At 40.9% G+C, this 12,034-nt stretch overlaps 1 protein-coding gene across 15 annotated transcripts in view; it reads left to right on the top strand.

The window, feature by feature from the left end:
• Nucleotides 1-12,034, top strand: part of TENM2 (teneurin transmembrane protein 2) — a 3,817,113-nt gene that overhangs the window by 3,430,109 nt on the left and 374,970 nt on the right. For 14 of the 15 annotated variants that reach the window (XM_074390353.1, XM_074390351.1, XM_074390352.1 and 11 more), the window contains one exon: nt 3,904-4,113. The exons of the other annotated variant lie outside the window; for it this stretch is intronic. In XM_074390353.1, the coding sequence (XP_074246454.1) occupies nt 3,904-4,113 (210 nt within the window). The remainder of the gene's footprint in view (nt 1-3,903; nt 4,114-12,034) is intronic. 15 annotated transcript variants of the gene reach the window in all.

Here is a 12,034-nt window from a genome sequence, read left to right as displayed (position 1 = left end):
TTCATTCAAAATGGAACTGTCAACATAGTTGGAGAGTCAAGGGGCTTCAGTAGTGCATGAAGTGGGAACCAAGTGAATGCCTGTCACCTGGTTACCTGCCTGTGCCACACGGAGCATTTCTGTAAGAAATCATGATCTATAAAGTAAGCCTGTAGAAGTTTCAGTTTTCTCCCATGTACTTTGGAACCTGTTTGTCTGTGCAGATGGTCTCTGTCAGTTGAAATAGTTGCGGGGGAAATGCAGTATAAGTGAACAAAATAGCAAATAGAAAACAGCATACCAGGGCCAGCGTGGTGGTTCATGCCTGTAATCCTGGCACTTTGGGAGGCTGAGGCAGGTGGATGCTTGAGCTCAGAAGTTTGAGACCAGCCTGTGCAGTGCAGTGAAACTCCTTCTATAAAAAAAAAAAAAATACAAAAATTAGCCAGGAATGGTGGCTTGCACCTGTAATCTCAGCTACCTGTGGGAGCTGCAAGGCCATGGAGAGAGAGAGAGAGAGAGAGAGAGAGAGAGAGAGAGAGAGAGAAAGAAACAGCATATCATCTGATAGGAGAAGATCTGTGGACTGAGAAATTTCCCAAGTAATGGTAGGTACTAGCAAGCAGAGTTGAAGGAGCTCCCAAAACATAGGCTTAACATGGGGAGGGAAATAACAGGAATCAGACAATTCTGTGATGTGTATTCTCAATACACTGTAGTAACCCTAATGCTTTCATTGTGTTATGACTATTCTTCCATTGTCTGTATTTGTATAAATTAAAAAGGAGTTCAGTCTGTATTATATGAAATGAATTCATGCTGAACAAAATTTCAAAAAGTTCATATAAAGAATGATTTCACAGCAACTATCATATCAGGCTCCTGGAAAATTGCACTTGAACTTCAGTTCCACCTCAGTCACTCAAAGGAATTTAAAAATTGGCTTCCAGCCATCCTTGTTCTTCAATATGCAGTTTCAGATATGCCTCAATAACACAAACTTTAAAGCCTATTGATTGTGAGTTAAAATCTGCTCCTACCAGAACCTCGCTGCTAAGTGAACGTCAACACTGACTTCACAGTGCCTTGGTCAGGATTCCTCTTGAGTTCAGGAGCCTTGAAGAAGGCAGAGGGTAACATTGCTATGAAGGAGCCACTTTGAACTTTATAACAAAATTACGGGAAAAACTTTGAACACTATCGGATGATAGCTGCTGTAAATGGTTATTCAAAGAAATGTTTCTAATTTGGAATCTGGACAGTGCCGTGGCATTGGGAGATGGGAACCTGGAAACATGATCTCCCACAGATCAGTCTCCTTCTTTTGCGTCACTTCATCCTTTTTTTCTAACCATGCTGTTCGGGCAAGCAGCTTTAGAGTGGTTAGACGGTGAACTTTGACCTAGTTAGACACAAGTTTGAATCCTGGCCTCTGCTGCTTAACTAGCTGTGCAGTTTAACCTCTCTGTGCCTCAGTTTCCTCATGTATAAAATGGGAATGTGTTATTTCATTTTATGGGAATATATAATAATTCTAGCCTCAAGGGATTGTTTTGATAATTAAATGAGATAATACATACAAAGGAACTAGCACAGTGAGTAGCAGATAGTTATTATGTTAGAAACGTCAGCAGTTCAATTATTAATGATAATGATAGTTATTATTGTTAGAAGGTGACCTGGGGGGAGATATTGATTAAACATTAACACTGACTCTGATGAAACTCCAATGTGTTCATTCTACCTTTTCCAGAGCATCCAGCAAGAAAGTCCTGCCTTAGATGAATCCCAAACAGCCATGAATGAATGGAGTTTTTCAAGTCAGACTCCATTTATCCACTGATCAATTTCAGGAATTATTTGTCTCTATTTTTATTCTGTTACTGTGCAGGAGCCCCTAACATTTAAGCTTTAAGGGTATCTTATCTCCTTTCTCTGCCATCCCATCCTCAAAAGGGTAATGGGCTAGTGGTTTGATGCCTCTGTAGCTGTTCATCCTGTTTTGCCTCACCAGAAGTCACTTTCTTCCTCTTTGGAAGATTACTCAGGCATCACCTTTCCCAGGAATCCTTATTTAACTCTTCGTCCTTGCTCCTACCTGACCAGGCTGAAACAGTGCCCCTTTTCTCTGACCCTAGAGCACCATGTCATGTGGTCTTTATCAAGTGACATATTTACCTGTCTGTCTCCCACTAGACTGTGAGCCCTCTGAGGGCAGGAGTAGTATCTTACTTATTTTTGTATCATCAATGTCTATCAAGGTGCACATATATTTTATTGAAACAAATGAACCCACAAATAGCATTAAATGCACCAAATAATAAATCAGAAAATACAATTATAAAAGTGACAATTAAAAATTGGCATTCATTTGAGGTGTCTGTGATGTCTCTACATTAGGAGTACGTGTATAAACAGGAACACACATTTATTCTGGCTCAGGTACTTTTACCTGAGTTGCAACACTCACCTAGTTCTCAAGTTTGCTTTCTCAATGTTCGTTCCTTCCACACCCCCAGGTTTAGGAGACAGGTCATGGGCTGCTTCTTTTGGCTTATTTTCCTGAACTTCCTAAATGAGCAAACCAGCAGGCAAGCAACTGCAAAGACCCCAATATGGAAGGATGAAGCAGGCCATAGTATAGGTGGTGATTGCCCTTGCCCAGCAATTTCGCTGCCAGGAGCTCCCTGCCATGTGAAAGAGAGGGCACAGCAGCCTTTGTGTGGGAGGACAGCTTCTGGACCCAAGGGCAGCTCCATGTTACTGAGCACCTTCTGCTGGACTGGCTGATCCTCCTCAAGGCTGGAGATTCTGTGCTTTCCTTTGTCAGTATTCTCCCATGATGTCCCAAAACCACATGATAGAGAGAGCGGTGACATTGGCCAACTCTTTCGGAGGCCAGTGCATCACCTTTCTATCACTCTTCCACTTCTATCTCAAACTAATTAATCTGGTTTTAGAGTCCCTTATTTCTGTTCAGTCATTCAGCAGATGCTATTCTTTAGGAAGACATGGGAAATGCAGGGGTGAATAAAATAAAGAAGATGTCGCATTCAAAGAGCAGTAAGGGCTATGAAGAAATGTAAGTGGAGTAGTTGCCTAGAGCAGGCAGATGGGCAAATTTCAAGAAGACAAACATGGAAGGATTGATTGAAGAGAAGAAGTGAGATTGTAAATGTTGGCAAGGTTGTGGGGGGCGGGGCCGGGGGTGATGTCCTCCATAGAGGGGACAGGAAGTGGGAAGACTCTGAAGGTGGAATGGCTTGTGTGTTCAAGCAACAGAAACAAAGATGACCACATTGGCTAGAGAATAAGGGGCCACATGGAGGGTTGTAAAGGTCACTGTGAGAGTGAGGTGAGAGAGGCAGCTATGGGCCAGAATACTCAAGACAGGTAGGTCATCATAAGTTGGATTTCTTTCTACAAGCAATGGGCAGTTATTGGAGAGTGCTAAGTGGGTGAGTGATACAATCTGATTCCTCACCTTATAATTCCATTCTGGCTGCTGTGGAGAAAAGATTGGGACAATGGGGAGTGGATGGGTTATGTGAGAAGAGTGGAAGCAGTGAGACTAGCATGGAGGTAGCTTAGGGAGAGATGATGAGCACTTAGATTAGGACTGGAGCAGAGGGAATAAAAGAAACTGGATGGTTTCTAGACGGATTCCATTTCAGCTGTGTACATGTATATTTCTGCTCATGTCCTTTTTCTAAAATATGCAACTACCTAAAATATGAACTTGGACTTTTGGAGAAACATCAAACCACTCTTAAAAAAAAAAAAAAAAAAAAAGCACATCTGGAGCATTTCATTTTTTTTTTTTTTTTTTAAGATTTATATTGTAAGCTGGTTTCAATGTAACTTTCTTGGGATGCTCTCATGACACACATTGCTGACCTTTGACCCCTCTGTCCTCTTTCTCAGGTCGTCCCATTCCACCTACATCCTCGCCTAGTCTCCTTCCATCTGCTCAGCTGCCTAGCTCCCATAATCCTCCACCAGTTAGCTGCCAGATGCCATTGCTAGACAGCAACACCTCCCATCAAATCATGGACACCAACCCTGATGAGGAATTCTCCCCCAATTCATACCTGCTCAGAGCATGCTCAGGGCCCCAGCAAGCCTCCAGCAGTGGTAAGGAAACTCTGTGGTGTCTGAATATGTGGTGTTTCGTGAGTGACATTCTTGATTCTCCAGCAAAATGGCAACGCTGAAACAAGGGCTGGGGGAAGGTGGTGCGGGGAGCCTCAAGGTGAAATGCAGTTGTCCTTTTGTGGCATGGCATTTTCAAGATACATTTGTAGAAGGTAGAAGTTACTGAAGAGGTTTTGCTTATCTTAACAGGGTTTAAGGCATTTGCCCATTGCTGCATGTGTGGACACACTGATCTCAAAGGTGAAGGGCAGAGAGACGCTGAATATTGAATTTTGTATTACTATGGTCCTGGTCACAGCTGAGTGACCCCGGACACCCTCACATGCCCAACTTATGTGTAGCTCAGATCCCCTGTTGTTGTTTTTTTAACTTTACTTTTAACTCCTTATTCCTTGCTTGTTTAGATGATTTTGAAATTAAAATGTGTTCCCATGACATCAATACTGAATGTCTTGCCAAGTATGAAGTATTTGGGGGTGACCTCTCCTGTAACCCTCTACTCGTGACCTCACTTGAATTTAACAAGCTGATGGTGTGGTAAAATGGTATATACTGCCTCTAAATCCATAGTTCTTCTTTTTGTTTTCACATTCACAGAACAGAGACTGAGCCCAGGGTCCTCTCGCACTTTTCAAGACTTTGTGGCCACTTCTCAGCTCCCAGTCTCTGAATCTTGGGTGGAATTGCCCTAGGCCCAGCAATAATCATGCCTTATTTTGATTTCTCTTGTTGGTGTTATGTTTACATGAACATCTGAACATAGGAATAGGCAATTTCTAGGGCTTAAGTATCCATGGCCCAAGGAGAGACATTTGGAAAAATTAATTGCTTCTGACCTAAAGGCTTGGGAGTCATCTTCTGAACTGGCCACTCATGAGGTTCATTAGCATATCCCATCCAAAGCAATATAAAACTTTCCGTGCTGGGAGTGGGCCTTGATGAAATTGTGTTTAGGTTACATCCAGGAGTGTATGCCACCCACCACTGGCCTCAATCTCTACGATTAGAGAGGACCTCCCAAATACATTTCAGATGAATCATTCTGGAAATGAAATGATGGACTGCTACTTAGGATGGCCCGTGCCCTTCTTCATAGCCAGGCCTGATATATTTAGTAAACTCATATTCTTTTTCAAAAAAAATTACCTAATCAAATCTCTCATCAAATGAGCAATCCATTGTTGATATTATGAAGGCCTTTAATCTACCATAAATCTTTATTAGAACTCATCAGAGCTTCTAGTCTGAGAGAAATGTGATTATGGCACTCTTAAAATGACATTACATCATTGGGGTGATTGGTTTATCATTTGGAGAAGAGACATCAATCATAACTAGCATAACCACACAGTAAATGAATTCAACCTTTCTACCGCGGAACAATGACACTGTAATTGCTCAAAATCAGGCTTAAAATGAAATCGGAAAATGCTCTTTCTTCAAATATGATGTTAACTTAATGGAATATATTATGAAAAATCATGTTTGAGGAAATTCTATATAATTAAAAATATGTGGAAATATATTCCCATTTTACTTTCATCAGAACCTGATTTTAGCTACAGAGCCCTTTTTTGCTGCAGATTATGTTGCATTTAATTGAACTACCTTCGCTTATGTTTTGCTGCTCTTTATTTCATACTATGTAATCGTGATGAATATTGTATTATGAAGGACAAGAGGCTTTTGAAATGAGATGCACCTGCTGATAGCTTTTTAAAAACAGACAAAATTATTAGAGATAAAATGAGCTTTTAAAAACTTTTATGCATATATGGATACTCAGGCAATGATGATTTCCATACGAGAGGTCAGTTAATATCTTGAGGCCATCTGGAATGTTTTCTCAGCAATAATGTGGTGAGTGATTTCCTTTCTTTTGGACGGTTTATCAGACTGAAACTTGTTGATAGGGTATTTTTGTCAGCTTTATGCCTAATCAAGACCCCATTTTGGTGGACACAACAGATCTGTGTGTTCAGAGTCAAACGTATCCATTTCTCATCACTCACACCAATTTGTTCAGCTCTCTTAAGACTGATAGCAATTTAAGCTCCAGTAACAGGAAAAAATGCCACAGAAAATTTAAGGGTTCATTTTTATGCCAAACAAGAGCTGTGCTGATACGATTTCTTCAACTGAGAGGGTAAAGACCCAGTAGTGCAATGCACTTGTTTTCAGCAGGTACTTGTCATCAGAGAGTTTGTTAAAGCTTTGGGCAACAGGCGGTCATTCGAAATTCTGGTCTCTGGCTAAGCTAAAATGAAAGCAAATCAAGTTTGAGTATGTATGTGCTCACACCGTGTGTGTGTGTGTGTGTGTGTGTGTGTGTGTGTGTGTTTCTTGTGGAACGGATTTAGGGTCCAGGGCAAATTGGGGATTCTATCAAGATCTGAATGCAGTTGCCATGAATTTAAATTTGACGTAAAGGATTGAAAATAGAGTTTGACACGGAAGATGCAAAGCACAGAGCTGTGTCTGAGTGTTTTGAATTGACTTTGATGAAAGGGACTGAATTTTTCAGGAGGTGTCACAGCACAGACAAAGCTGCCATTTGTTTGTGTGTGTTCTGTCTCGTTGGTTAATTACACAGGATGTTTTAAGTTCATCTCTTGGCGATGAACCTGTGTACTGAGAATCTGGTACTGCTTTGGTCTTTGTCTCTTTCTTTTATTTCTTATTGGAAATAAAACACCTTCCAACACATCAGTCCATACACGACAGTAAAACATTATTTCCTGCTCTCCTCTTAGAGTTGCTGTTATTATTTGATGTTGGTGAAGCCCATCGTTAGGAGGGTCACAGCACGCAATTCCTGCCCAAGGAGCACCTGTTCTTCAGAAACTAACGGGACATAAACTACAGGAACTAAAATGTTTTTCCCCAACATGAAAAACTCCTCAAAGCAACAACAAAGCTTCACCTTTATGGCTTAAGTGTCATGATTTTCTATGACAGTAGTGCATTCTTTAGTGGACAGTACTAAAACCTTGCCACCTTTGGAGCCAAATTGCTCTAACCCTCAATCTATGCCAATCAAGTAGATACCCAGGTACAGCTAGCAAGATGTTTTCAGGAGTGGTGTTTCTCTCCCCGTTAAGCATTTTCTTTCAGATAGCTGAGCTCCAGCGAGTGGCTCATTCTGTGTTCTGACCTTCTGCCAGAGCAGCTTACTCCAGAGATGTTTCTTGTATACACAGAAGCATAATTTCAAATCCTATGAAATAACTCATCTGGAAAAAAAATATCTAGATCGCAGCAGCAGCATAATGGAGGCTCCTGCAGATGTAAGAATAAGACTACCTTCTAAATCAGAATAGGGCTTGCAGTTTGCTGTCAGCATATGATGCAGAAAATACACAGGCAACCGCATTATCTTCTAAAAGCCCTGGCTTTCCTCTACCTGTGAGACATTGAATTCTAGTTTTCTTTAAAATGTAAATAAAGGGGCTTCAAACACTCATTAGTAGCTTCAAACTATACATAAGAAATGTAGTAACCAGGATGCCCTGGCCAGGACCCTTTCAGTAGATCTTATGTGGCAAAAGAGCTGTCCCAGTCAGAGAGTCTCTGTTTGTAACTGAGCACATGAAGGGTGTCCTTACCCTTTTTAAAAGAGCAATGCCTTAGTTAATTCTAAATGAAAATAGTATATCAAAGTCAGCAGGCTTTGAGGTTGTCTTGGATCAGTAAGTTGCCTGGATAATTTAATAATTAAATGTTAATTCAATAAGAAGTGCTGTTTTATTTATCTGGCATCATAAAATAAATAAGCTTCATTCATTCATGCATTCTTTTTTGCACCTTTCTCACAATTATGTAACAGCTTATAACAATTGTTAATTTTTTATTTTGTTGTTTTTGAGACAGAGTCTTACTGGTCCAGGCTGGAGTATAGTGGCATGATCTTGGCTCACTGCAACCTCCGCCTCCCAAGTTCAAGTAATTCTTATGCCTCAGCCTCCGTAGTAGCTAGGATCACAGGTACACACAACCACTCCTGGCTATTTTTGTATTTTTAGTAGAGACAGGGCTACACCATGTTGGCCAGGCTGGTCTCGAACTCCTGACCTCAAATGACCCACCTGCCTCAGCCTCCCAAAGTGTTAGGATTATAGGTGTGAGCCACCATGCCCAGCCAACAATTGTTAAAAAAAATTTTTTTTTTAGCTATAAATAGTTAATAAAATAAAGGCAAAGGAAAAATTTAGGAGGGAAAGCATATATATATGCTCAAATATATAAAGTCCTGTTCCATTGTTTAACATAGAGAGCTTGATTTTAAGCTTCCTAACAACCAAAGCGAAAAGGGAAACATAGAACAAGATGCATAACACCTCATGAGATAAAAACAAGTCAGTCATTTCAGGGAAATTCTGTGAATCCTCACAATGAGGCCAGAAAGAAGTTTGTCATAAAGGAGCACATGTGTGTATCCAGATGACTAGATTCTCAGTAACGTCATATAATACATATGCTAATTTCCTGTCAAAATTCCTTGTAACTTCCCTCTAAATAAGACATACAGCACACTTTCTGTGTAAAAACAATTCTACAAATGTCCAATATTCGCATAGTCCAAGGGCAAAACTTGACTTGATCAATGGACAAACCTTAGTTCTACAAAAGGACCATGTAAACTGCATGTCCTATAGGCAACAGACCTTAAATATCATTGCTCATAACTGAATTTTTATGGGAACTAGCAGACTTTGAGCAGATGCCTGTGTTACAAATTTGTCTTGACAGCCACATAGAGGTTAGAATTAATATCCTCTCACGAAAACTGCAGGGCGGCCTCACTCATCTAGCCCCTAATATCCATCCATGAGACTAGATTTGGGATGAGGAAGAAGTCGATATTTTTAACCTAATGAAACTTCTTCCCCTTGTATATCTTAGGTTTTAGAATGAAATTTTTCACTGAGATGTTGTAAATTTTCTTGCCTTCCTAAGCAGATTATGCCCATTGTAATTTAATTTAATTTAGGATTCCCTGAATACCTCTCAGCAGTTGTTACCGCACACTGATGATTGTATGGTGCTGATAATACTATCTTGCTCTTTTCTTATAAAAGTCATTGTACATCTTGTGGTTGTTTATCCCACTTCTCCTGGTGTTCTGCATCTTAACTTCTTACTGTGCTCTTTATCAGCTTTTCTTCCTTCTCCCAGCTTCACTCCACTCTTCAAGGACCTCCACTACACTTTCCCTGGTGAGAAATTCATAGTAGACACTCAATAAGTATTTATTAAGTAAATGAATGAATGTCTGTAGTAACCACCTTTATTTTTCTGTCTTGATTTTGGGGCCAGGATATCAAATGCAAACATCTTCCCTTTCCCGAGATGGACTTGTTCTGCGCATGAGCCACTTGGACCCCGTCCAGGTTCTTCCCCAGGTCTCTGGGATGTCTGGTTTAGGCATTCAGAGCCACCTGCGGCTCCATTCTGGCATCCAGTCACAGGTTTCATTCCAGCTGCCTCTCCTCTGGACAGGTTCTCAGGCCACTGAGTCGCGCAGGCTAAGTCCAGCGTGTCATCTTTTCTATGGAGGTCACAGAAACAGCCGTCCCTCTTGCATGAATGCTGAGCCACACAGGATTTGGCTCTCAGCTCATGGCCCTTTTCCTCCCTTTGCACTCATTAGAATGCTAAGCACTTTATATGACTTTCTTCGTGTACTTGTATTTAGTCCCCGCCACCTCCCAATGCATTCAGAATTATCATCATACCCATTTTATAGATGACCAAACTGTGGCACAGAGAGGTTAAGTAACGTACCAAAGTCACAAAGCTGGAAAGTGAAGGATTTCAGCTTCCCCCTTGACCTTCCTAATTGCAGAGACTTTTCTCCTCACTCGTCTGTTAAATGTTAACCTCAGAATATTTGTATTCTGAGGCTGATTGAGATAGACAACAGACAGTGAAAGCATTATATTAAAGGGCATGGGTTAAAATTTTTTTTAAAGATTTCTTAAAACTAAATACCCTTTACACCCACTGTTCGGCAATCACACATAGCCCCAGACAATTCTGGAGATTGTGATTCCCTAAGCTCAGGAGGGGCTAAGGAACTCTGTGTTTACCATTCCCTTCAGGTGAAGTGTGTGCTCCGGAGAGTCTTGGAAGCTTTAATGTAGTGGGAAAGCTCTAAAGTGAAAGTTGGAAAACTTGGATTTTCTACACACTGCTCCTGATTCACAGCATGATTTCTGTCAAGTCGTCCAATCATTGTATTAGTCTATTCTCATGCCACTATGAAGAAACGCCCACACTGGGTAATTTGTAAAGGAAAGAAACTTAATTGACTCATAGTTCTGCATGGCTGGGAAGCCCTAAGGAAACTTACAATCATGGCAGAAAATAAAGGGGAAGAAAGGCACCTTCTTCAACAAGTGTCAGGAAGAAGTGCAAACAGGGGTAATGGCAGATGCCTATAAAACCATCAGATCTTGTGAGACTCACTCACTATCATGAGAACAGCATGGGGAAAACTGCCCCCAACATTCAATTACCTCCACCTGCTACCACCCTTGACATGTGGGGATTATGGGGATTACCATTCAAGATGAGACTTTGAGTAAGAACACAGCCAAACCATCATGGACCTAAGTTTCCCTTTCTGACTAGAATGAGCATTGGCTTGAAAGGCCTCTAAGCTTCTTGTTCCAGTATTCTGTGTCTGTAAGCTTCTTGTATCTGGCTGGACCAAGCTGTCTCAGTGTTAGAGGCTCCCCAACTCCTTCTCTGTATAGTGTGGATTTCACCCCACTCTCTGGGACATTATCAAAACTAAGGCCTACACAGTCATGCAAAGCAGATCCTTGTAGCTTACACACAAAAGTTGAGAAAAATGGATTTGGGATGCTGTAACACTTGGCTGAAAATGTTGATGGCAGTCTTATCAAAGAAAGAAAGTACACCTCCACCAACACAAACCTGGGTGCCCTCACCCTCCTAAACAAGGTCTCCCACCCCAATAATGAGTAATCCTGAGAACAAATAGTCTTCGGGACTCTTTCAACATTGTTAATTTGCCTAGCAATGTAGCAAATAGAGATCAGACCTTTCCTTCTTTTCCTTTGTGCCTTCTTGAAATAGACAAACACTGCACATGCATGAACACATACACACACACACACACACACACACACACACACACACGTACATGTGTAGTTGGTAGGTCCAGCAATTTCCAGCCCAACTAGAGTGGGACTACTCTTCTGCACCATGGTGCAAATGAGCACACAATCAAGATGGACAGGTAATTCCTTTGGAGATGTACAGCATGGAAGTGACGAATGGCAGAGAACTGCTCTTTCTCAGCAAATAATCTTGATATTGACAAAAATCTCAGGGTCGATAGGCATTGTGTACATTCTACCTCTCCATTTCTGTCCCTGGCTTCTTGGTACATATAAAAAGATGTCCTAGGCAAGCCCAGAGAGTGGGAACTACAAGTGATATCTTAACAGTTTCCTGCCCTAGTCATTTTTACCCAGAACTTCAGCTTCTCCCAAATTGCCTTAAAGAGTACATTCAATTCTAACTAGCTTCCTATATAATATTCAATAGTTATTTTTAAAAGTGTCCCCAGTCCCTTGTTAGAGATGTTTCGATTATTGGGTTGGATCTAAGGACTTAATTATTTTACCAGTGGGCAGTTTCAACAGAAATTATAGCCCCAGCCCTGGGTACATCTCTTAGACCCATCCACAAAATAATAATGAAGAGTGACTGTGTTCTTAAGAGTGTGGACTTAACGTCCGTACTACATAGATTCAGATCATAGCTCAGCCACTTTCTAACACTATAATCTTAAGCAACTTACTTAATCTATATCTCGGTATTCTTATCTGTAAAACAATAGTAAGTGTCTGCAAGTCCTAAAGCTGTT

Source organism: Saimiri boliviensis, chromosome 20 (assembly GCF_048565385.1).
Source record: "Saimiri boliviensis isolate mSaiBol1 chromosome 20, mSaiBol1.pri, whole genome shotgun sequence".
In the NCBI taxonomy this organism is placed as follows: domain Eukaryota; kingdom Metazoa; phylum Chordata; class Mammalia; order Primates; family Cebidae; genus Saimiri; species Saimiri boliviensis.
Note: the sequence above shows the minus strand (reverse complement) of the source record. Positions and strands in the feature narration are given on the sequence as shown.